Genomic DNA, 25,671 nt, shown 5'->3' on the forward strand with positions numbered 1-25,671 from the left:
GGCAACACTGTTACAGAAGTGCATTAATGGTTTTTTCTACATTATTTTATTACTTCATTTTATTTGAGATGTTTTTATGGCCACTAATATATTTAGTAAAAGTAAACTGTCGCGATGCGTAATTTTTTTTTTATTTTATTCAAAAGCAGCGACTTATCTGAATTTGAGACCAAGATAAGGTAGCTTGGGCCCTGTACAGATAACAATATGGAATTCCGACGAAAAGAGACCCGAGATTCAAGACATACATCAATATTAATTTTATATATTGAAATGGAAAAATTATCAGAGAACCATCGAATTGTAATTGTTTCAAATAAACGTATCAAAAAGAAATAGGCCGCCATATAGGTAGATATGACGGCATTGAGCTACATTTTTTCCGTATATTTAATTTTAATTATATTAAAATAATAATAATAAACCGCGATTCTCATGCGACATACTATTTGTAGTTAGGTTTTAATGTTTTCTAGTCGGTTACGTGTGTTGCTCGTTTGAATGTATCGGCGGGCGGAAGACGGGCGCGTGTGGCAACACTGACGGTGACTTTTGATACATTTAACCCCGACCATCCCCCTGTACAACTCAGCGCCTATACGGACTAGTAAAAAAATTCAACATATTAACATATTTTTAACCGAAAACCGACCGTTCCTGTGCACCTTATAAAATCAACTCACACACTCAACATTTCCTACATTTGTCGGGACATTCACTTTTATATTTTTAATTTATTGAATCTTTAACTATTCATTTGATAATGACGCGTGTTATATAATAAAAATTTACAAAAAATATATTTTTTAAATATTTTTTTTTTATCAGAGAAATATCTTCAAAGTGTACTGGTTAAGCAATGTCGACTGATGTTTTATTGTTAGTTGAATTATTTTAAAAATATCTATAAAATTCTTCTCTTCGATTTCTTATTAAAATATTTTGAATTAAAATAATATTTTTTATAAAAAAAAATATAGATTTTATAAGTATAGTTTTGGTTAAATAAAAGGGTTAAATTACTCTTTGCAAACTTTTTTAAAATAAACGTAATTTTCAAATAATATAAATATATGTATATATTTATTTATTCTGTCAACGATCTTCATATCAGCATGTTTATTTAAAAAAATCCTCAGAATATTACTTTTTTTGGTATTATAAATGAAAAGAAATTTTATTTTCCCGACATTTCCCTTTTTGATGTTAATATTTCAGTGTTGTCATCCTTCAGTATAGTTTTAACTTAATAAATACCATTTGCTTCTATTTTAAAATAATAAAATAAACCAATTTTATGTCACTCAATAGATTTCTATTGAATTTAAATTATTATTTCCATTCAAACGTATCTGTCGTTTGATATATTTTCATGTTTAAATATTTAAAATTGTTGCAAAGAAAAAAATATAAAAATGCATAATTTAAGTTCGTTTTAGTTTAAACAATTTATATTAATTAAATTATTACCAATTTATTTCCAGTAAGGTAGGTAGAATACAGATAAAAAATAACCTAAATGAGATACAGAAAAATACGAAGAGAACTTCATTTAAATGATTTAAGCAATTCCATTAGGTTTTTTGATTTTTATTTACTTATATTTATTATATTTCATCTTTGTACTTATTCGGATATATTATTGGAAAAACTGCCTTAGCCTGTGGATTTATGGATCAAATTGATTTCAACGAAAAGTGATAGTTTAATATTTAGTCACTAAATAATATCGAATAGAATAGAAATAATCAAAATTAAATAATTTAATCGCTTAAAAAGGTAGGTAGAAACAGTTTTGAAATACGCGCCCTAATAAATGCTTCAGTATTTTCATCATCAATGTGGGTAGTTCTACAAATTTGTGATTACCTCAGTATCATGACAATAACCGAATGAAAATGAAAAAAAATACAAATATTTTTTATTTCTGGAAAAGCTATATATATACTGATATGTCGATATCTTGTTGATTTCTTTTATTTTAATCAATTAACTTGTGTTTATATGACTTTAGTAATAAATATGTTATTATTGGAATGCGACCATATAGGTGTTTCCCTAAGATTTAATGATATACCTTAATTCATTCAATAAATCGGTGGACCGATCCCTGGACACACGACGCTTTCGATTTTTATAATTCTTTGATTATTTTGAAAAATGTTCTATGTATAATAGAGTCGTTGGTTGGTGTGTGAGGTGTGTGAGGTGTGTCAGGTACATGGAGTACCTAACCCCCAGCCACGTGGCGAGGCGCGTCTCGTCCACGGCGACGCTGCATGTCAGTTTTCTGGAAAAATTGTCAAAAGTAGCACAGCGGCGCTGCGGCGAGCGAACGATTCGCGAGGCGCGTGCGCCTGTGTGCGTCACACGGAGCCGGGCGGGCGGCTGTGTGCGTGCGCGTAGTGAAGGTCGAATATTTGTCCCTACTCTTCGGTCTATTGGTGTTCACGAGTCGGCGCTGTGATCGCGAGCTGTCTCCGTCCCGCTCCCTCCCGCGGGCCGGGGCGGCGCCGGAGCGGGACGGCGGGCGGTGTGCGCGTGCGCCGGAGCCTCCGCCGGCGCCGGCGCGGCCTGCCCTCATCAGTCTCCCCGCGGCGGGGAAGCAGTTCGCGTGTGCGATTCCGCGTCCGATCGCCCCGCGGCCTCTGCTCTGCGACGCAAACGAATATTTTTAGATAACAGTGCGAATAATTTATTCCTAAGTTAGTGATCGCGCGCACTTTTCGTCGTATGTATGTCGGCGCATGCGGGTCCTCGCACGTCGGTCGGCTCGGTGCGAGGACGTCCCGGTAGGTAAGCTGCGCACTTCCTGCGGCCGCCATGTTCGGTGGGAATGTCCGTCGGGCGGCGCGGCGCGGCGGCCGGCGTGGCGTGGCGCGGCGCGGCGCGGGCGGGCTGGGCGCCGGCGACGCCGCTGACGCCGCTCAGGTCAATGAGCGACGTCCCTCTATTCATAAAATGTCGGTCGCTCCATTCACGCCGCGGGGCGATGCTACGCCGAGCGTTCACTCGTGACCCTCGCGTTTTCGAATATTCATGTCTCCGTCGATAACACCGTAACCTCTGACTTCTTTTTGTATTATCGCGTCTGTTTAGTGAACCCGCTCGCTCCTCCGGGCTCACTCGGGATTCGCCCCGGAGCCGCTCCGGACTCCGTGCTCAGTGCTGAAAGCGAGTGACGTTCGTGCCGACCGTTGGACGATATTCGTTAACTGTGAATCAGTGTGCTAAGTGAAAAACTGTGATGAACCACTATTTGTTGATGGAAATCCGCGTCGGCTGTCGTAAGATTAAAATATATTTCAAATGATACGTTCTCGATTCCTCTCAACAGTCACTTAAAATATAATATAGATATAAGTCATAAATTACACTTAAAATGAGGGTAGTCGAAGGCTAAAATTCTGTCATCACAAAATATTCCCACCCTCAGTGGAGACGGGTGATGAGTTAATAAAGTCGTGATAGAGATCTTTACGTTAGTAATAAATGGAACAATGAGATGTTAGTCGTTATCGAAGGGCGCACGTCATCGGAGCGTGACCCTGGTGGCTGGTTGCCGGTTGCTGGTTGCTGATTGCTAACGACTGGTTGCTTACGGCAACACCCCGCTCACCCCCGCCTGTTCATTGCCCTTAATATCTCTCCTGTTTTACACCGTTTTCTTATCATTCCAGACCGTTTAGACTCTTAGAAGAACTATTACCACGTAAAATATTTTATGTTATTCAAATAATGTTATTTATTACTTAAAAAAACAATACATTTTTTTCCTTTTCGACATGGAGGTTAATGAAAACCTATTAAAATATCTCTCTATCTTATAAATAATATTCCAAACAACTCTTTACAGCTTCCGCTAGAGAAAGAACATTTTTATTATAATAATTCTCTTACTAAAAATATTTCATAACATATATTTGATGTGTTACTCGACAAACATGTTATATTCTATGAAATTAAATAGCAAATATGTAGATCTGTCATAATTCTCAGAATGTGTAAACGATCCTGTCCAGGGACCTTATTTAATATGATAATGTCGATCAGGTGCTACGTCAGCGACACGTGTAAATGACTCACATGTTGCTGACGTAGGGTCGCCCTTCGCCCTCCGCCCTCCGGCCTCCAGCCGCCTCTGCCTCCGCTCCTGATATGTCATATCAGAGTGACGGTGACATTTCGGCCGCGACGCCTACTGGCGTCTCCGCTTCCGTTAGCAGCGTGGGCGCACATTTCATAAGCACTTCCTCCCACCGACGGATGAGTGGAGTCCCACGAGCCGTGCAACTAGCATGTGAGACGGCCCCGATATGCAAATAACATTACTGTACCGGTCAGACGTCGGAGACGTTTATCATTGTAAATAGCTCGCGCTCTGTCTGACTGTACTATACTGTAGTGTACTGTAGTGTGGTACGAGTCGTCAGCGGCGGTTCCCAGCCCCACGATGAGCCAATAAGGGTCGCGCCACAAAAAGCGATCATTATAAAGGTTGTAAAGACTGCACCGGCGCCGAGCCTTCCCAGAACCGGGGCCATTCTTATTTCGCGCTCCCGCCTTATTCACGGGCCTTTTTTGTTCGGCTTTGGTAATTTTTTTGAGACGCGGTGCCTGTGAGAGCTTCAAGGAAATGGCTTATTGGATTTCGTATAGCAGGCTCGCTTATCTGAGAGGAGCGATCGCAGCGGCCGGCCCTGGGACTCGGGAGCGCTCGGTGCAGTCGTGTACCGCTCCCACACCGTTACGTTAGCGAGCCGCATTCCATTGCACCTACATGACATCGCCTGCCTCTATGACGTCACTCGGCAATCATAGACACCACGGGGATTTTGGTAATTGTTTCTTTTTATGACCTCAGTTCACTACAACCAGTTCCAACAACACACCGATCTATTAAGTCGGCTGAAAATCTTTCTGACCGATTACAGTTTTATACAATTTTTTTTTATATAACGGTGCATCCTTTACGAATAAGTCACATTTTATGGTATAGTAGCGTATGTTAAATAAATATATAACTATATAAATATAAAAAGCGTCAGACCAATGCCAACAGATCTGCTTATTTAAATATATGTAACAGATAATTATCAATTAATAAAAAAAAAATTACGTCTCAAAAACAATGTGCAATAAAAATCAATTAGAAAAAAGAAACAGTAACGAGCGACAAAATTAGCGCGAAAAATTGATAATTGCCTAAATATGTTATTTTGTCATTGTACGTGTCACGACATTTCCCATCGAGAGTTGAAGCGCTGGGAAACTAATATTAGCCTTATTTCCATAATAAACATTGATAACAACTTTCATATGAAAAAATGCGGCTATTTCACATGTATCTTTAATTTTATCAGTGTTAACGTCGACGGCGTTTCGAACCCGGCGTTTTTTTAGCCGGTCGTTCCTTCAGCAGGATCACGGCGTTTTTTTGTCTAACAAAAAGTATTTGAGTCGTGACATTTCTATATCGTTACCGAGTTGTGTTTCGGCACGTATGTGCTGTCGGATTCTCGTAAGTAGTTGCAGCGTTTCCGTCGCTGGGACGCCGTGAATCTAGATGACGCCTTACAGTTTGATGATTGGTAAACATTTGCTCAATATTTTTGTTTTGTGGGTTAAGGAGGGTCACTTGGCCTAGTTGCGCCACCATATCTCGGTAGATAAGGATTGTGAAGCAACAGCGACCCATATAACGACCGATGGGTTAACGGTTGAAAACATACGATTTTGCCAAAAATATATTTTTCTTTTATTTATAAAAAAAATATATAACTTTTCATTTATAAATCAGAAAAATTATATCATTTTACTTCCATGTGTTTAAGAACAATTCCAAACATTTTCAGGATAGCTGCTTCATGATGTTTTTCACCAGGCCGGGGAGTGTTTTAGACCGTGACGTCACACGAGGTACGTACAACATAATCCGCATTCAACATACTTATATCTAGATTAGACGAAACATTTGGACTTCGATCATTATTTAATAATGTTACAGTTAATTATCTAAATTAATTGATACATTGGAATCTATACATTTTGGATGATAATAAAATAAAACACGGTAGTGTGTGTGTGTGTGTGTGTGTTCTATAAATGTTATAGGGGCATAGTAAACATGAATCGGAGTATTTGCGTCGTTGAGTAGAGTAGGTGCTGAGGTCACGGGCCCTTATTGGGGCCAAAGGGAAGTTATAAATCTGTCGGTGAAAACAATGGCGCGATAAGAAGCACCTTACAGGCGCGATACAACCTGCCCACAACGACACACTATTAATTAATTGTTTTTAAAATATATATTCATATATATTTCTCGATTCAATTCATGTATAATTGAAAAATTTTCGAGTTTTTTTTTCTACACACATAGCCAAAACAAAAATAATTAAAACATCAGGTCGACGTTACACGAACCTTATCGGTCAACGACCTTTACACCTAAACCGAGCCTCACATCTCGCTCGGCGCGTCACTCAAATTTCACTACATTTGATAACGAATATTTTAATTGACCCCACCACAGCCGACATCCGAATCTAACTGGTAGACGTTTTAGTGGTCGCAAACTTATAGTGTATACTTTAACATAAATACACAAGTCTAATATCTGGACGCCAGGTAGTTTAGGGGAACCTTGACCACACTGATTGCGCAGTCAGAGGCCTGCCGAGGGGAGTCGCAGCATACAATGGGCAGGTCCAACACGGGCGGCACTCCTTACAACAACTAACCAGTAACTGGAGGGAAACACGCTGTTATAAATAAATTAATTCCGTGCAAAGTGTCACAGTGTAATTAGTGGCGCCGGGACAAGGCGAACGAAATTGGGGGGGCTGGGAGGTCGCGAGCCGCTTTGAATAATACATGCGGCAAATCGACTGGCGCCGAACTACGGACTAATGAAACAATACACAATGTAGGTCTAGACTATAGACTCGAGAGACTACAGGCGCCGCTAGTCGACCTGACAGCGACATTGCCCTGGAAACCTCACTCGAATAACTACTGAAGGATGAAAGTTGCTATCAGTGAATATTACACATTTATATTATTTTTCTGAGTAGTTTCTGGCTTAATGGTCTAATAATAGGTTTGGGATTAAAATTATTCCACTCTAAGGTCACCAGTTAGTTTTAAATACTAAATTTTCTAATCTCTAGTCTAATAAACGCACATTTCTTTAATATTCTACCTCGTCTCCTTATCTTACCGTCAGTTCAAAGCTCTCAGTTTCTGTTATTTATAGTATTTTTTTTTTAGTTTTCTGTAAACGATACCCCAGTCACACGACACGCCGGTGGAATGTTTTCCTTTGTATAAATTAACAACTCGGTACGCAATCGAAAGGAATTTGAGTTGTCTGCAAAATGTGCTTTGAACGACACCGTAAAGGAATCCGATTAGTCAGCAAAGAAATTAACTTGGATGTTTGTCGTTCGATTGCTCTGTAGGGTATAATGATATTAATTAGGTGAAGTTAATTATGACGTAGCGATATTCGTAGCATTCCCGTAGCTTGCACCAAATATATCATATGAAATAAATAATGAATCGTAATACAAGTTTTTATATCTAAATCAATATATCTCTAGAAAACATTCTGGTTGAGTGAGAAATACGTACACACGTTGATGTAAGTTTAATTTGATATTGAAGAGTTTTAACGAGTCTAATAATATAGATACAAAGAAGATACCTCTAAAGCCTCTCAAATATATGAACTTCCTAAGTTAATATATACTGCAGTTCATAAGTCTAGCTCAGTAATGAGTAAATCTCAAAGAACACATGTAAGGGATTGGAAATCGTTAACTGAAGGTTTTTTACCCCCATGTAACTCAGTGCACGTTGAGCTTGAACGCCATCTCCGTGTCTCTTATTTACGATGACTTACATTTATCACGCCCATCTCCGGTGGACCCGCGCCGAGCGGAACGAAACCGGGTGGACTTACACTAGCGAAATCAACGAACATAACAAACCTAACGATGATTTCCGCACATCTATCGATAAGACATTATACCTCCCAGCCTTCCAAGGGAGCCATACAAAAATAACAGTTGTCAATATGATGAGTAGAACTCTGACGGCAATAGTGAGCAGTCTCGGTGGCGCACGAACATGAACTGTATACCGTGCTAGCCCCTGTCGTAGATGTCAGTATTTGATCCCTTAAGGCGATAGTTTCCGGGCTGGAAGTGTGCCGTTTCCGTTGCTGCGGGTCGCCAGCACATTCCCCGCCGGGCGACGACGACGTTTTTAAATAGAGTAACGACTTGAGCGTCTGGCTCCGGCGGACGGCACATGACCGCACCACGGTGCAGCGCCCGCCACCGTCGCGGGCTATTTACGACAGACCGCCCGCTCGCCCGCCACCACCTCCGCCGACGCCACCGCCTCCGCCAGCGCCTGTCACCGACTACACCGCGCTTATAATACGAAACAAAATAACATTCTAAATCTCGGCGGTGATCTCTCAAATATAAAACTATGATGATATAAAAAATTCGTTCTCAAAACATTAAAGAACATTGTACAAGGAACTGCCTCGCTGTATATTGATTAGGTGCTTGATTGTCAGAATTAAAATTCTGTAAACATAATAAATAAGGTCGTGGTACGACGTGGAACAAAACAGTTGGCTGATACTCCTCAACCATCGGAACTGGATTCTAACTTAGACAAGCAATCCTAGTGTTATAAATTTATCATGACCTTATCAGAGCGACTGACAAAACGCAAAACATTCAAGAGACATAAAAGGGCATGGTATTCCTACGCGCAGATAGATCGGTTATCATATAATTTCCACCTGTCAGATGTTTACTAAATAATAACGGCGGGCTAGGCTAAGCGGGTCGCGGCTGAATAAATTCGGAGGGAGGCGCTGGAATGCGAGAGGCGCGGGCGGGGTGCTCCGTGCGACTGGCCCGCGCGCCGCTGTCCCACGGTCGTGCACCACCGCCGCCGCCCCTCACCCTCCGGCACCCCCCGCGCCTCACCCTCGACACCCTCTCACACTTTCTTTCGCGCCATAAAGGTCGTTTCAAATATTTCGGAATGCAGCCTGGTGACATTTCACCGACATTCGTACGGCCCGCAGCCTCTGTCGGAGCTTTGGCGTCTCAAGCCTCGACGTCTTCGACCGAAGATGCGTTTCCGCCCGTCCCGATGTAACTCGAACCTCTCCGATATCGGGAAATCCCCGTGTGAACAACACACACGCCGTCCGCTTTTTATATCTGATAGATTATTTCTCACAATAAAACATTATCGATCTCATGCCTGATGCCGGTAATGATTCACACTGTTCAGCGATCGTCGTCTGTGTGTGTAAATGTTCTGTTATTATAAACATGTATCGTGACGTAAACGTACGTACGTATTCCGCAGTTATAAGTTTTTTATATAAATCGATTACATCGTCATTATCTCCGAAGTCTACTTTCCACGCTCATGTGTAAACTGAGTTTCTGCAATCAATAGATTCGTTCCAATAGCAAACAGCTAGACGGAGAAAGCAGCCGCGGTCGGGTCAACGGCCGACGGAATCCACAGCGACTGACCGCCGTGAACTTTACCAAGAAATGCGGCGTAACGCTCCAAATTTGAAAAAACCTCACTCGTTTTATATTTTCTGGAAGGTGAGGACGACTGCGAATAGAGAGGCGGCTGTGATCGAGGAGAGCCGCGGTGTTTAATGAGTCGCGCGCCGCTATGAATGGAATGCAGCGGAGGTTGCGCAAGCGGCTAGCGGCGCGAGGAATGCGGCGGAGGGGTCGGGCGGGCCGGTCACACTGCGGCTGCACTGCATCTCCCGGCCATTCACGCCAGCCTCCTATGCTCTGCGAAATAACTGTCCGTTAGTGCGGCGAACGCTCGCCCTATCTCTCTACCTGCGCCGGTCGCGTGCTACGACATTCCTACGCCGTCGCCCGCCGCCCGCCGCCCGTCCCCGGTACAGCTTCACAATCGCCTCGGATTCACTGATAAGGAATGATCTTAATTCCGACTTTACAGTTCTTTATTTGTTTACTACATACCAGACTCGGAACGTTTCGGTGTGTCTCCATCAAATAAAACAGTAATCCTTTGTGATATAAATTACTTTCTAGTTCTAACACTCTACACCTTTCATCACCTTTCTCTTTAAAGTGGATTTATTATATTTTTTCTTCTTACAATTAGCACGCGTGCTGTTTTTATATAGTTAGTTAAAGATATTTATTCATGTGCATTATTTCTACTTCATTCGCTGTACAATTAACAAATTACGCACGTGTATGATTAATCTCTGTATTAGTATAAGTATCATTTGATTTGTTAATAACAGTTAGTATTGTGTATTTTATAGCAACGTTATTCATCGATGTAAATGCTCCAAAGTCCTCGCAGGCGCCGCGTGTTCTCGTGATCTCGCGTCCTCGTAGGAGACCGACCGTTTCTCGCACACTATCAATAGTTGTCCTAAATACTCGTCGTTCCTACACCGGCTCATTTCGTCATTAACCATTCCGTTTTAAAAGTTATTGTCTTTCTCGGTAAGTCACATGGCCGCCCTCGTTTGTATCTTAAATGGGACCGAGAAAACTAAACGAACGCTAACCTATATACGATGGCTTTGATAAAAATGTATTATTCAACCGCATCCTCTTTCCGGTTTTCTGACCCAATTCACAGAACTACCCACATCCTAAACGATTTATTACTACAAATATACACACACAAAAACGCACACATGTACGTTACATTTCAATGATAATTTGACTTATCGCTGAACTATAAATTAGCTTAGTCATTATCGCGACCGAACAGTAATTCTTGACACAAATATATTTCGCGCTATTTCCCATAGTTGTCAGCAATTAGAGCAGAATTGTTGGTGCGGGTGTGGTGTGTATATGGGGAGGGGGGGGGGGTACGGGAGGATGACACGTGTGGCCCACATAGTGAGAACCCATTGAATGTTACGGACGTGACGTCACTCCAAGCCTTGCACGCACCTGCCTCACCGCCGCCCTACACAGTGTACTCCACACACCGACGACTGAGCTACTTAAACACTTTGTCTGCATTACATATAATAAAAGTAACAATTATATTTCAAATATCTTACATTTAAATAAAATTAGTATTTCTAAGTGGCGGTCAGCTGATAAATATTTATATAACCAGCCGTTTCCTTCTGTGAGTGGAAACAGCTGGTTTTATAAATGATTGTAACGACTATGCTATCTATCGATCTAGGCGACAAGGACGTCGTCACTCCTCAGTGTACACATTTGTCGCCATTTGCGGGTCTTATTAGACCCCGCGGTGGGTGGACAAGGACCGTGGAGCATGGACCGACGTTACTACGCCTCCATAATATCTATATTAGTATAACATTTCGATTAAAACGCTAAACGATGACGAATGTCCATTCAGTCATATGTATTAATAAAAGCGTGTCGTTTTCCAGGGATGTCGTTGAGACTGTCATGATGTCATTGCGGTAAATGGGTGCGAGCCCCCGCGTCACGTCCCATGCCCGCATTCCTCGGCCAATCGAGCGATGACAAGTCCATTGATATAACGCTCTATTGTTGTTTAGATTACGCCTAGCAAGGAGCAATGAGGAATATTTGGAATGTGGATACAACATGCGAGCTGGAAGATCTGCGACCGAGACGTATATGAAGATACAGAGGATTCAGAAGACAAAGGAATTACGAAACTGGTTTTCATAATGATTTGACAGATTGTTCATGTATTCTGAGATCATTGTGAAAGCTAATTTTGTTCCTGAGTTGAATGAAAACTATGAAGAATTTTGGAACATGTACACTTGAAGAACAACTTGGAGATTTTAAAAGTATCTTAGTATTTATTAATAAAAATATGTATATTTTTCAAGTAAATGTCTTATTTAGATTATTATTATTTATGTTATGTTAATTGTTGTTTGTATTGATATGAATATATATATATGCATATATTGTGATTGAGTTATTAAGATAAAAATATAACAAATTTTGTAAAATGTTTACGCTTATCACTGTATATGACTATTTATTGTTTACTCTTGTTGCTAATTGTTTGAATATTATAAGTTTTTTTTTAACAATTATAACCTAAATAAAAAGAAAATGATACATGTAGTCAAATTCCTCAACTAGGGTAACATACTTGAAACTGAATACCAAGAATACTATGATGGCCGTCAGGCCGTGTCATTTAGTATTGGATGTCTTCTATATCATTATTAGTTGTTACTTCTACATACAAACATACCTTAATACATACCTTAATACTTATCATATCCTAATCCTGTTTATATGCAGTGTACAAAATATTTTTTATGCTATTGAAAAGATTATTATATTTTTTTAATTTAACTGGATGGTTCTTGACTTGCTTGGACAGTGCAAGGCCACATGATGGTAAATAGAATTAACACTAACGACGGTAAACGCGTTATCCCAGTGAAATATCTAGTCAGATATTTTGTTGTTATTTCACTTCACATATCAACTTTCTCACTTTTCCTCTCTAACATTTAATACAATGTTTTGTCAATCCAGTGTTACTCCATGCCACACATCGACCTTCTTTTTCCATCTTGCAATCGTTTCTAATGTGTCCTTTATGGATCAACATTCCGATTTATATAGCAAGAAATATTACACTATTTTATCATCGCATAGCGTAATTAAGGTTGACCTTTTCTAATATGAATTTATTATATTAATTGTACAAACTACCTTTTTACTGTAAATAGACTTGACAAAACGCTAAATTAGTACCGTTTCATATATATGCTTAAAGATAGATAAGTAATTCTGAACAACCAATATTCGCGTCCGTGTAATAATTGACATTTGTTTTAGTGACGTTTGTGTCACTGGATACTTTCTATTTTAGATATAGATTGTGTATAGACATATATTATTATCATAATCTAATGGAGAATTGAATATAAAGCATCAGAATAAGTACGTAAGTTGGTTTTTAGAACTTATAGAAAATAAAATCATAAAAAATTAAACAAATCATAACAGTATTATAAATTAATTACAGAGAAATAGTTCAACTTGTTCTTAGCATAAGGAACCTCAAAATGAAGCAACTTCATAATTAAATTTTTTTAATAAACTACATTTATAAGTGCGATTTTGATCTATGTAAGATTTTTTAATTAACCTCAATCCCTCGCAATGGTAAATTTTTAGTTTTTCTTCATAAATTTTAAGCCACAATCGTGGTCATCCATCACTATCACCCTAAACACCACCATAATCATAATAGTATGGACTTTTTTTAGACTTCAACGGCGAAGTTTCAATTTAGGCGGTATCCCCATATTTAATTAAGATCAAAATCAATGATGCTTTTATTCTTATTTTAAAATTGGTTCTAAAACATCAAACAGGATATTTTTTTTATTACAAAACTAAACTGATTTTTTAAAGAAAATAATTAAATCAGTATGACTTCTTGGTAAGTCACTTGTTTATTCCCAATTCCCAAAAAATAATGAATAATTATAATTAAAAATGCTATTTAAATAATCTCTTCTCTCCTATCCTCTCCCCAAAGCTCCTCTCCGCTCCTTGATTAATAACAATTAACACAACTCCACACCTCGCTCGCCGCAAACTCACCCCTTAGTCAATACAGCTCCTCTTTATTGTTGTTACATAAATTGCAAGGAAGCTGAGGATTACGGTGGGGGTGAAAATGTAAAATAAAAAAATAACCTTACACTTAAAAACCTGAAAATTGTCCTACCATCTTTGGCAAATGACCAAGTAACAACACTACTAAACCTTTAAAGGTAAATTTTATAAGTGACATTTAATTATGTTTTCATTTCATTCATTTAATTGACCTTTTAAATGAGTAAGTTGCTAAAATATATATTTTATTAGTTTTATACGTATGTAGAAAAATACTGGATAAATAATTCGTTTTAAGTATCGGTATTTTAAATGGAACCTACACCTAATTGCAAAAATATGTAAGATTACCTATCCTCGAATGGCGGTAGATGATTAGAAAGATTGTAATTTACGTTGATTTTACACAAGAAAATAAATTCATATAAAATTAAGAAAAATAAGCGAATAATTCTATTTATTAAATTTCGAGATAAAATTGCTATCATTTTTATTGACTTAAAATAGTTTTAATATTTTCAAAAACTTCTAACTTTAAAGTCATTTTAGTATTAAATAACATATTTTGAGATAAGAATTGAAATACAATAATAAGTATATAGAAATTACTGCTTAAATTTATTTTAAAATATTACTTGTAAGAAGATTATTCAACAAAAAAGTTTTTTTCACGATACATCACTAACAATTGTGGAAATTTAATGGTTTTTGAAAAATTCCTTTTCATATTTATATAAAGAAATAATATATCTGACTATTTGATTTATTTCTAGGTATAAGCAATTCAAATGACGAAATATCAAGAATAATATAAAAAGAAACTATAACATTTGTTTTTTAAATTTTTTACCTAACGATTACATATTATTTCTATTATTAGCAGCCAAAAATTTTCATATCTTAAATACAGAGAAAAAATGAAGACTTACTTTTAGTTGTAACTTTGTTACCAGTACAAGCAACTGAATAGAACGAATCCAAATATTAGCAATTGTCAAAATTGGAATCTGACAGTTGACAAGTGACAATACAAACACTGAGGTTAGAAAATGTGTGACTGCATCACACTAACGAATTAGATTAATTAAAAGGAAAACATCGAAAGTGCAAAATGGAACCAACGGAATTTGATGCTGCTTTAGGTGGAACTGAACATCTTCCACATACTGCAAATAGCCTGAAATTTGCTGCCGCCCGAAGCATTGAAATTGCAACAATGACCGAAAGTATATTACGACCAAGTAAAACTAAACTAATTTTTCAATGCTTACCAGTTCACATGCGTCGTAGGGTTATGAGCCACAACTGTAAACGTTTGCCTAGACGGTTACGTTTAGGACATTTAGAACAGCTAAAGAAAAGTGGATCACCTCCAAAACAAAAGCGTCCATCTCGCAAGTTCAGACGCCGTCCTACGAACCTTTTAAACGAATACAATAGACGGCAGAAAAATAAAATATGGCTCGAAACCCACATATGGCATGCGAAACGATTTCATATGGTAGAGCGTTGGGGTCACCGTCTACCACACCGACCCTGCGACAAAGCATTCAGAGCTTGTTATAGAGCCAGTTCTGCACATTGTCTTTTGCAAGATATTTCTTATTACACACCTATTCAAATTAAGGGTCAAATAGACAGTATAAAAGATATTTTTTGTAACATAACTAGTAACAACTGTGGATTAGGTATCTGTGCAAAAGCTTTCTTAAAAGGCAATAGAAGAGGTACTATGATTTATATATGAAAGATTGTTACCCCTTTGGATTTGTTGGAAAAGTTGAATTTTTATGGGTGTGTATCAATGACTCTAATAAAGAACTTTGGCTCTTTGTTCATCCATCTCAAGTGAAACAAGTGGAATTACTTTTAAATGATATAACTAAAGCTGGTGAGAGTATGATCACTTCAGGTGCCGAGACGGACACAATTGCTACTAAAAAGAGAAAAATAAGTACTAAATATTCTGAAGTGCAAATCAATGTAAAATATAAATTATTCAATAGATTCCGTTTGACTGGGCCAAGGAGTCATGCAGTGTTAGTCAAGTCACTGAAATGTGTTAAAGATGTGGAAAGGTTGAAACAAATAAGTGGTTAGAGCACAGCATACAAGGAATACAAACTTATTTCTCAAGGAAAAATATGAATACTGGGAGAATGTTGGTCTCATGAACTCCCCTGCACATATGCCACCGGGTGCAATTATCGGTTTGGTCGTAAAAGATCCTCGGTTAAGTAGACCCTCAAAACGAACTAAAGCAGAAATAAAAAGTACTAAACAATGTAATATTGAATTATTACTTAATAATCCACCACATACATCCAGATCACCATTATGGGATGAGACGGTCTGTGATATTATTAAGAGAAATAAAGTGACTAACTCCGAATACATTGAACATATAACGCAGACACAGCTTATACCAGGCGAGGTAAATGAGGATGATCCATTCCTACAGAACCTTCCCATTGTGTTACTACAGAGACCTGGTTCCCAAGATTCCTTTTATAAAAAAGTTGGTATGTGTTTTTTTAGTACCAGTCCCACTAAATTAGAACTTAAAAAATTTGGGTACAAATCTTGACTTATCATCATTGGTTTATCAATGAAAAAATAGCATTTTCTGTATTTACATCGTTATTTGTACAAGTATCGTTGATTAAATGGAATTATATGTGAAACTATATATAAAACTATTAAAAAAATTTCAGGCTATGGTAGTGGATGGGACATAATTTTACCAGCGGAATATGGTCTTCCATTCTGGTTAACATTTATTATGTTTGGGGCTAGATCGGGCGGTCTGAGAGAGACAGAGAGTGTTGCTTTGGAAATGGGTGAAATTTACATGCCACCTGACTCTGAAGCTGGGTTATTAGAGGAGATGAGATTAGAATCAGAACTGAAAGAAAAGTATTTTAGAAGACCACCCAGCAAACGAGTTAATTACATCAAGTTCGCTGTCCCTAGCCCATTTAAATGTCCCTGGAGTGTTTTATTAAAAGACTGGAGCGATAATAAACAAGAAAAATTTTATGTACTTAGAGATAAAGTGCTACTAGAAGAATTACAGGTATGTTTAATGTTAAATTTTCACTTTAAATTATGTAGAACATTTATATAGATATATTTTTTCAGGTTTGTATAGACAGAAAAAAGCAAATCCCACATATTGCTAACTGCGATGCTTGTTTGATACCTTTATATGTAAAAGTAGAAGGGAAAGGAAATTTAACGAGTCATGCCATGATATGTTTCCCACTTCCGCAAGATGTGTGCTCAAAAATCCTGTCATGGAACCTCACCACACAGATGAAAATCTAAAATTGAGACGTCAAAAAAGACAAGAACATAAAAAGTTATTGAAGCAAAAAAGAAGAAGACAAATCAAGCTGAAAGCAAAACAGAAATTATTAAATCAGGTTAAAAGCTCTAGAGTGTTGGGAGTTCTTCTCGATTTCATTATCAGTAATTTCCAAGTATTATTTTTAATTAATTACTGCATTTCAATTTCAGGTTACGAAGCAAAAAGTTCAACATAACAAACATGAACCGTCAGATTACGTGAAGAGTATGAGAGAGTTATGGCTCCCGTCTAGCATTGAAACCGTTAGACATGTTCCCAGCCGGCAGGTCATGGGATATATATCTCAAGCAGCATTTAGTTTTTCAGAAGCCAGGTGCTGCGGAATCGGTTATGTGGCCCTCAACGCCCTCAACCAGCTATTAGAGCAAAGAATTAATCAGGTTCTCATCAGAAATACTACTTCCAGAAAATATACGTTAGCAAACATCAATATAATTAAAACACCGTAGGATATAATATCATCATTACACAGGAAATAAAAAATATTCGTTCAAAATAATGATTTTTTTATCTTTTTCTCTCAAATGTCACAGTATTTGTTTCGATCCGGAGCCTAACATCCGGTCTGTTACATAATGATACGTACAACAAACACTAAGCTAAATCTGCATCTGTCATATCTATTAAAAAATAAAATTAGTTTATACAGCAACATGTGAAAACGAGGTTTTCGCTTTATTTATCTAACATTACTTAAAGCCTACGTTCATTGATTCTAATGTTTTACGAAGTAATACATTTCAAACGTACATTGAATGCCTCACGTACGTGTACGTGTACACGAGCTACATGCACGCCGTGTCGGAAGGCGAGAACATTTACGAACCCATAAACCAACTAATTGTATAAATGCCCTTGAAAGCCTTAAGCGATATTACGTGAGCATCCGAATAACTCCATGAAGAGGTATTCCTTGTGCTATATCTTGGATCTTTTCCTGGCGATGGCGTCCTCGACAGCCTTCAGCTGTTTCAACAGCTCTTCCCTTCTAGACACAGATTTCTTGGCCGGCGCTCCACCCACCGGTGACGTGGCTGATCGTTTTTTACCCGTTATTTCTAGAAAATTATATGTATAATTAAATATATATACAAAAAAATTAGCAATAAAATTATTTTATACCATACCTTTGTCACTTGAAGCTTCCTTTTTGCTTGTCACCGTCGACACTGCTGCAGGTAATCCTGAATTAGGCTTAGCGTTCATCCTGAACAGAAAATAGTATATTATTTAGACACATCTATTAAAATGGAAGACTATGTTTTTATATATATATATAAATGTGTGTATTATTATAGATAGGTTACCTCGGTCTGGCCGCTGCATTCAACAGTCGAGCGTGTCGTGCGCGTCTTGTCCCAGAACTTCCAGAAGTCGAAGACGATCGCGACTCACTCTCAGATTCACTTGACGATGACGATGACTCTACAATAGGTGGGAGTGTACATTATATATATATATACAGTTATTTCTATATAAGAAGGATATATACAATAATAACGTAGTTATATTATATTACCTGACCCCGAAGACGACGATCTTGAATATTTCTTTCTATTTCTACTGCGATTCGATAATTTGTTACGACCGTACGGATCCAGCTCATCCTGAAAATAAGATCACATCACTACTTGTAATTCGAAGGTCACTGACTGATATGAGAGAGTGTTTCTTTAGCGATTTCGTGTCATATTGAAGTGTACAATAGTAATCAAAGTGCTAAAACAAATGTAAGTAGCACTAGTGCATTTTTATATACAAATGAAATCTTTTGTCTTCCACTATGTGAAACACACTAGATCAGTACATATAGCAGTAGTGTGTTATATACCTTATGTCTGTGTGGAACCGGCGGCGGCGGGTTGACGGCCAGTTGGCGAGCGGCGGCCGGCGAGGGCGCACGTCTGCGAGGAGCGGGCGGGTTCATAGCCGTAGCACGAGCGGTCGCCAGACGTCGCTCGCGTACTATCACCGACGGTGATAATCTGTTGGTTCAATTTCATCTAGTTATAAATTCATGTCTTCTGACAATAAAGATGGCCGTTAGCTATGAATGTATGGGTTACCGTCCATGACTGATGTTAAGTATGTAACTTATCAGATATGTTAAAATACGCTACGAGTATTTCTAGGCACCCCATGAACAAGCTTCGATAAAAATTTGTTATAATATTCAATTATTAATTACTATGATAAATAACATTAATGGTCAGTCTAGACTATCGACTATGGGATACATCACAGTCGTGCAAAATAATAATAATTCCTCACCTTTGTCGCGATGATGATGATGCTCTTCTTTTACGCCTCGCGCCAGGACTGCCTGAACTACGCGAACTGGAATTTGAAGAGCTGTGGGCTCAAGAGGAAGCCGGGAGGAGGTGTGGGGGAGACACGTGCAGACATTCATAGAAATATACACAAACACACACACATGCACAACATAACACACACATACACACACAGCGGCGAACCCCGAGTGGTACATGCAGAAGATTACGAGAAGATGAGATTCGTGAGTGAAAACCAAAACACCACGACATTAGTTATGATGAAGCATAACCCGGCCGGGATGACGGGACAAAGCGGGGCAAGATATTTGTCAATCAATAAATAGTTCGCCTTTTTGCCTAACAAGTAACAGTGTTCACTACCACTAAATACGGACTAGTTAAAAATAGAAAAAAAATAACTATAGATATATAACAAATAATTAATCTATAATGAACACATCTAAGAAAAAACAAATATATTTAGGAATTGAAATCAATAAAGACATACCGATATGGTGACAAAAATAATATCTTCAATTGTTTGAACAGACAACGGTAGTGGGAAGCGTTACATCCTCGTGGATGTTACAGCCATCAGCCATGTTTTACCTGGAGGAGGAGTACGAGTCCTCGGATGAAGGCGGTCGTCGTCTCCTGGCGGCGGGCTCGGCCCTCATCCATGGGTCGGCCCACTCGTCCCCTCGCCCGTCCCGCGCTTCCCTTCCGTCCCGAGCGTCCCGTCCGTCCCGCGCTTCGCGGGCCCGTCCCTCACGCCGCTCCACCTCCGCCCGCTGGACGATCACCTCTCGGGATGACCGGACCCGTCGCTGGAAACAGATATATTATTTCTTAAGCAACGTACTATTTATGCATTTACAAAATTAATATACATGATTAAATTCGAGCGGTTCGCTATATGTTTCAGCGTCCGATAGGTTGTTGACCAGTTATATATAGTAGAATTAAAATGTTAGATTGGTATAAATAATCCAGCCGACCACTCGGATGTGAGGACGCGATGCTACGAACCTTGTGATACGTCATATCGTCAGGAACAGGCATGTCCTCGTAGTAGGGAGGTCGCTCGTAGACCCTCTCCCGCTCGTAGCCTCGCTCCCGCTCGTAGAACCTCTCGTCCACCGGCGGACGAGGGAACCTTCCGCGGTACATCACACCATACGGGGATCTGTTGTTAGTTATTTATATATATATTCCTTTTTAAATAACTTATATATACATACAATTATAAGGCTGTTAAACTATTTGCGTGTCCATTTCCAACTAGATGTTATTGTTAATATAGTATAATTACCTGTACATTTCCGGGTCTCTGTGTGTGGCTGGTAGGTCATGAGGGGGCGAAGCACCCACGGCGGCCGCGGCGTACGCGAGCTCCGCGTCAGGATCATGGACGACGCCCCCGACCGAGAGGTGAAGCTTCTTCTCCTCGAAGTCCATGTCTTGTTCCTTCCGCTTGTTTGCTATTCTCACCATCTAAAACAAACCCGTCATAATTCGCCAAACGTCAAAGCACCCAACGACACTGCCTCAATTGACTCTGTCAATACGCGTCACTGCTTCTTTATATGTGGTCGACGTAAGCTAAATTTGAAGCGAAGTAGAACTACCAGTCACGTTCATCTAACATAGCTAAGTAGTCATAGACAAGAAGTAACATAATTCTTAATTATTAACTTCCAAAAATCAGAACATAGATTTTTGTTTAGCTTTTCTGACGACCTTAACTTATTGGGAAAAATTATTTACCAAAAAACACTTAATGTAAAAGAAGTAGTTTATTAGTAATTTTGAATCGGTCAAAATCTTATCAGTATCCTTACTTCTTTGGCAGTCCGCAATCCCCGTTCCCAGGCCGACTCTGGCGGGGCGGAGTCCCTCGGCGCGGGAATGGTTCCACTGGGTACACCTCGGACCACATCAAACATGTTGTAGTTACCTTTGTCCGTTACACCGGGATGCAGGAACCTGATAATAAAATCATTGGACATGCTCAATACTTTCAATGTACATTTACATTACAATTAAAAAATATTGATTGTTTGATTTAAATATTGTATAAATTTATAATTATTTCTTAACAAACATTTTTATTTCCTCTAATAAAATTTACAATATTAATTTATGTACCACTGTTCCAGAATTGGTTTAACAACACCATGTATAAAACTATAAACTACAGAATAGTAGTCATGATCAACAGTCTAAAGCTCGTTACTTATTACATAGAACAATATTCCAAGTTTCTCCCAACATCAATATTTAATATATGTGAGATGTTTCATATTCTTCTATGTGAGAGGCATTTTACTTTTACTATGATTGAATTAAAAGCCAATAAAACAGAAAGTTAAGTCACCCTTATAAAGGTGCAATTATTTGAAGTAACCCTAATCATATATATTTTTTTATCTTACTGCCTCTTATGGAAGAGTCATTTGCGTTTTAATTTAATACCGTCCTGTGTCACACATCACCTGCAGCTGACTCCCCAGGTGCAGGCGCCCCGTGAGAAGAATCTGCAGACCGGTCGCGGTTCACTCTCCTCGGGCCGACGCTCTGCCTCGTCAGACACCTCGCCCTCTTCTAGAGAAGAACCTCGCGATCTACGACCCGCTTTCACTTCCTCTGTAAAATATATATGTATTTATATATATATAATATCCAAAAAGATATACAGTGGTATCTCGATAACTCTAATGTCAAGGGGAATTCTAAAATTTTGAAGTTAAGGAGTGTTCGACTGAACAAGCGTTTCGATATACAAAGGATTCAACTGTTAGAATTTTGACTTAAAAACGGCAAGTTTTCTAAGTATATTTTTCGACTTGTAGAGTGAATTTTATTCCTATGAGTTCGGAGAAACTACAACGTACGAAGTCTGCTTATTGAAATTTGATTTATAGAGTATAAATACGTACTATCAATACCTCGCAGGGAAGTATCTTTTTGTTTGAGTTACAAAGTCTGATTAATTCGAGATACCACGTATTTAGGGGTTCAGCGGAAGGGAATAGTGTATTTTTTCGATTTACTCAGAATTCCCACTCGACGACGTCCGAGTTGTAGAGATTCCACTGTATATATATCACTAAGTCTATTAAATTATAGACTCTGCCTCCAACTGATGTATATTTATATATTACTTAATATTAGAGACAGTATTTATATAATTTTTTTAAGAAAATTGGCCAATAGTTTGTAAAGTAATCCATATTTATAATAATTGGATAATTTCTATAAATAATATGTACATTTTGACACCAGCAGTAACAAGATACGATCCGGAGTATTGTGTGTAAATAAACTGCCTATACTCTTTTATGTCAGGTAACCTTGTACATTGTGAATATTTTTTATGTAATTTTTTTATAGTTAACATAAAAAAGGCTAACTATGTTATAAGACAAAATAAAATCTAAAATATGAAGGGATATAATTAATGTACCTTAATAATTAAATTGATTATTATAGTTTGAAATTTTCAAAATAGTGTTTGATATTATCACAGCCTCACCTTTCTCATTGCTCTGACTATCAACATCCCCGTTAGATTGATCTTTTGTCTTTGTCGTTTCAATACACTCTCCTTCTTCAGCTTCAAAGTCCAACTGTTCCTCGCCGTCTTCTGTATTGTTTGTTTTTTCTTGTGACACCTTAAAAATCACATCTTATAATCAATGAAAATTTCCCACATCTTTATAAAGGCTAAGTATAAGCCACTTACCTTTTCTGTTTTTTTAGCATTCTTTCCACCCTCCAAATAGAAGACAGCTGTGAAATTTCACCATCATTACCATTAAAAATTTCATTTTTCTTATCAGTGGATGGGGGGTTTGGTTTGGTCTATAAACAAAAAACACTACAGGTAAGGTATCCAAAACTGGATGGAAAAGGAAGGGAGAAAAACAATGACAAAAAAGAGCAATACTGTTTAAGAACTTATGTTTAGTTACCTTCATGTCTTTATTGTCATCTTGTGTGTCGGAGTCCTCGTCTGACACATCACTTAAATCTTCATGACTGATATTATTCTCTTTTTCATGTTTCTCGCTGCTCGGAGACTTGCGTCTGGACTTATTGTCCTCTTGATCCGATTCCATTTCCCCTTTTCAAAAATAGTAAAAAGTTTTTACAACTTATTCAAATTAGTTTTAAAAACCTATTATGCAATAATTACCGTCAGATATTTCTTCAGTGGCGGGATCTTTAGTGTTTGTTCTCTTATTGTATGATGAACTTTGACTGGATCGACTTGAATCCGACCTACTTCTATTTCTTGGAGTGGGAACCATTTTCTGTTCTGCCTTTGTATGCCGTCGCCAATTCTCTTTAGGACTCCAGTCATTTTTCTTAACAGGAGAAGCAGTAGGGGAGGAATGAGGAGATGCTCTACGATTATTGTAGGAAGGCGACCAAGAATCACGATATCTAGATGGACTTGTGATTTGGGATGCTGAGTCGGGTGATATTGGTTGGGATCTACTAGTTGGTGAACCTGGAGCAGATTTTACTGAACTAGCAGGAGATTGAGGAGTTTTAGGACCCTCACCTCCTGAACGATTGGATGAATAGTGCTCAGGTTGTTCGGGAGATCCTATATTGGAACCCACTTCACTTGGAGACTTAGGGGCATCAGGAGATTTTGGCCCAAAAGGAGAAGCAGGCATTGAATTCTCTGGTGAATTAATGTCTGAATGTGCACCACTTAAGTTATCTTGTGACTGTGGGGCTTTGTCAGAACTTCTGTGAGGTGATTGAGAGTGACTCCCTGGGGAGTGGAAACGGGGTCCATTAGATTTTGGAGATTTGGGTCTTTGAGGTGGGGACTTGGGATTCTTTTTAAAACTATCTGATGATGAACTACGGCGACTCCTGGAACTTGAGCTACTACTGCTGGATGATGAACGGCCATCTCCAGTGGCATCACGAGAATCTTCAGAATCCATTTCTGTAAATCGTATATAGCATTCTTAATTCAATGCTTGACTAGGTAGAGACTCCCAATAAGCACTCTATATTTATTAATATGACAAAATATATTGAACTTAAATATAAATATATATATGTATATATATTTAAATATATAATATATAAATTGTTAGCCTTACCTTTAGGGCAAAACAAAATAATAAATAAATGTAATAATTATTATACCTGCTTATAACAAAAACGTACATATCAGTTTAAGAATATAACAATTCATAATGAATACGAAGTGTAAAATATTATATTGCTGCCACCTTATAAACATCTGGGCTTTAAAAAGTTCTATCCCTACCAATAGTCTCTTTTAATTTCGTTACTCAGAAATTTTATTCCGATAGAATAAGGTGAACTTTTTAGTAAGAACTACGTTCTGATGGATATTGTAGACACATCCAGCCTTACCTTAATGATGACGCCTCGACGCCAAAATTGGAAGCACTTTATAACACTTTTCATTTTGTAAAGACTTTTCAACTTTGTAATCACAACACAAACAAAACTGGGTCTGTCACATTACTTGTGGACAACTTTTAACTTTCTATATAAACAATAAACCGACGAAAACTTAGTAAAATCAACACTACTTCAACATGGCTGTTATATAGGAGGAAATATATAAGAACATAATAAATAATCACTTTTTAAACGGCCGTAGGGTTAACTTACTCCCTTACCTTAACTGAGCTGAATAAGACGGTAAATTCTCGATGAATTAATAAATGTTTATTAAAAATATCTTCAATTTGCGCCGCATCAAGCCTTTTTTCCTCTGATGGCAGAATTAAATTCATACAGTCAATAGTCATAGACTAAAAATATTGTACGTCATTTCTCAAGCCACTTGTCAATTGATTGGTCACAGACTTTTAATAAAAAATATATTTCCATTGGTGTCTATATAATCTGATTTTAACTTTGAAAAATATATCCTTTACTAGCTTTAATTTAACAAACTACCAGATGAAATAAAACTATGTGATAGTATAGGGATGTTTAAAGTCAAACTAACAAAATCACTTAATATCCTCGCTATAGTAAATAGAGAATGCCTTTTATATCCAACGGCCAAGATGTTTAAACTTTTTTTGCAAATGTATAGAAATGTTCATTGTATCTCACTTTAAGCGAATGTAAATTCTTATGAGAAATAAGGTCTTTATACTAAATTTAAATCGTATAGGCACCCATGCATACATGCATACATATATTTTGTAAGTACAATGATTTTTAAGAAAATAAATTTATCTCCTTTATTTAAGGACCCACACTTACAATTTGTCTGAAAATCCAAAAGTAAAAATCAGTGAATCGATCATTTACTAGATAAGCTAGCTATTCACATTTATTTTATAAA

General features: G+C 37.9%; 3 protein-coding genes and 1 long non-coding RNA gene across 5 annotated transcripts; 2 read left to right on the forward strand and 2 right to left on the reverse strand.

The window, feature by feature from the left end:
* Positions 1–1,616: 1,616 nt before the first annotated feature.
* Positions 1,617–3,152, reverse strand: LOC133319100 (uncharacterized). Of its 2 annotated transcripts, XM_061522284.1 has the most exons (3): positions 2,724–3,152; positions 2,431–2,653; positions 1,617–2,290 (listed from the first exon to the last, which is right to left on the reverse strand). In XM_061522284.1, exons 1-2 carry the CDS (start codon positions 2,956–2,958, stop codon positions 2,439–2,441), a joined length of 450 nt encoding a protein of 149 aa, XP_061378268.1. In that variant the 5' UTR covers positions 2,959–3,152; the 3' UTR covers positions 1,617–2,290; positions 2,431–2,438. The 2 variants fall into 2 exon arrangements, with proteins under 2 accessions (XP_061378268.1, XP_061378267.1); XM_061522283.1 differs by having other exon boundaries at positions 1,617–2,653.
* Positions 3,151–12,033, forward strand: LOC116772447 (uncharacterized). Its single transcript, XR_009752806.1, has 3 exons — positions 3,151–4,838; positions 5,856–5,919; positions 11,603–12,033. It is a non-coding gene; the product is annotated as an uncharacterized LOC116772447 (long non-coding RNA).
* Positions 12,034–14,462: 2,429 nt separating this feature from the next.
* On the forward strand, positions 14,463–17,536 carry LOC116772744 (ribonucleases P/MRP protein subunit POP1). The gene is given in 7 exon segments (XM_032665017.2): positions 14,463–15,391; positions 15,394–15,761; positions 15,763–16,189; positions 16,382–16,743; positions 16,809–16,950; positions 16,953–17,092; positions 17,187–17,536. Coding segments are annotated over 7 exon segments (2,352 nt in total). The 5' UTR covers positions 14,463–14,778; the 3' UTR covers positions 17,487–17,536.
* On the reverse strand, positions 17,527–25,121 carry LOC116772588 (zinc finger CCCH domain-containing protein 18). Its single transcript, XM_061522339.1, has 15 exons — positions 23,509–25,121; positions 23,285–23,436; positions 23,056–23,174; positions 22,846–22,988; positions 21,806–21,956; positions 21,152–21,296; positions 20,623–20,804; positions 20,340–20,496; positions 19,920–20,137; positions 19,309–19,389; positions 18,869–19,022; positions 18,557–18,644; positions 18,345–18,462; positions 18,165–18,244; positions 17,527–18,095 (listed from the first exon to the last, which is right to left on the reverse strand). Exons 1-15 carry the CDS (start codon positions 24,275–24,277, stop codon positions 17,956–17,958), a joined length of 2,697 nt encoding a protein of 898 aa, XP_061378323.1. The 5' UTR covers positions 24,278–25,121; the 3' UTR covers positions 17,527–17,955.
* Positions 25,122–25,671: the final 550 nt, after the last annotated feature.

Source organism: Danaus plexippus, chromosome 12 (genome assembly GCF_018135715.1).
Source record: "Danaus plexippus chromosome 12, MEX_DaPlex, whole genome shotgun sequence".
Classification (NCBI taxonomy): Eukaryota; Metazoa; Arthropoda; class Insecta; order Lepidoptera; family Nymphalidae; genus Danaus; species Danaus plexippus.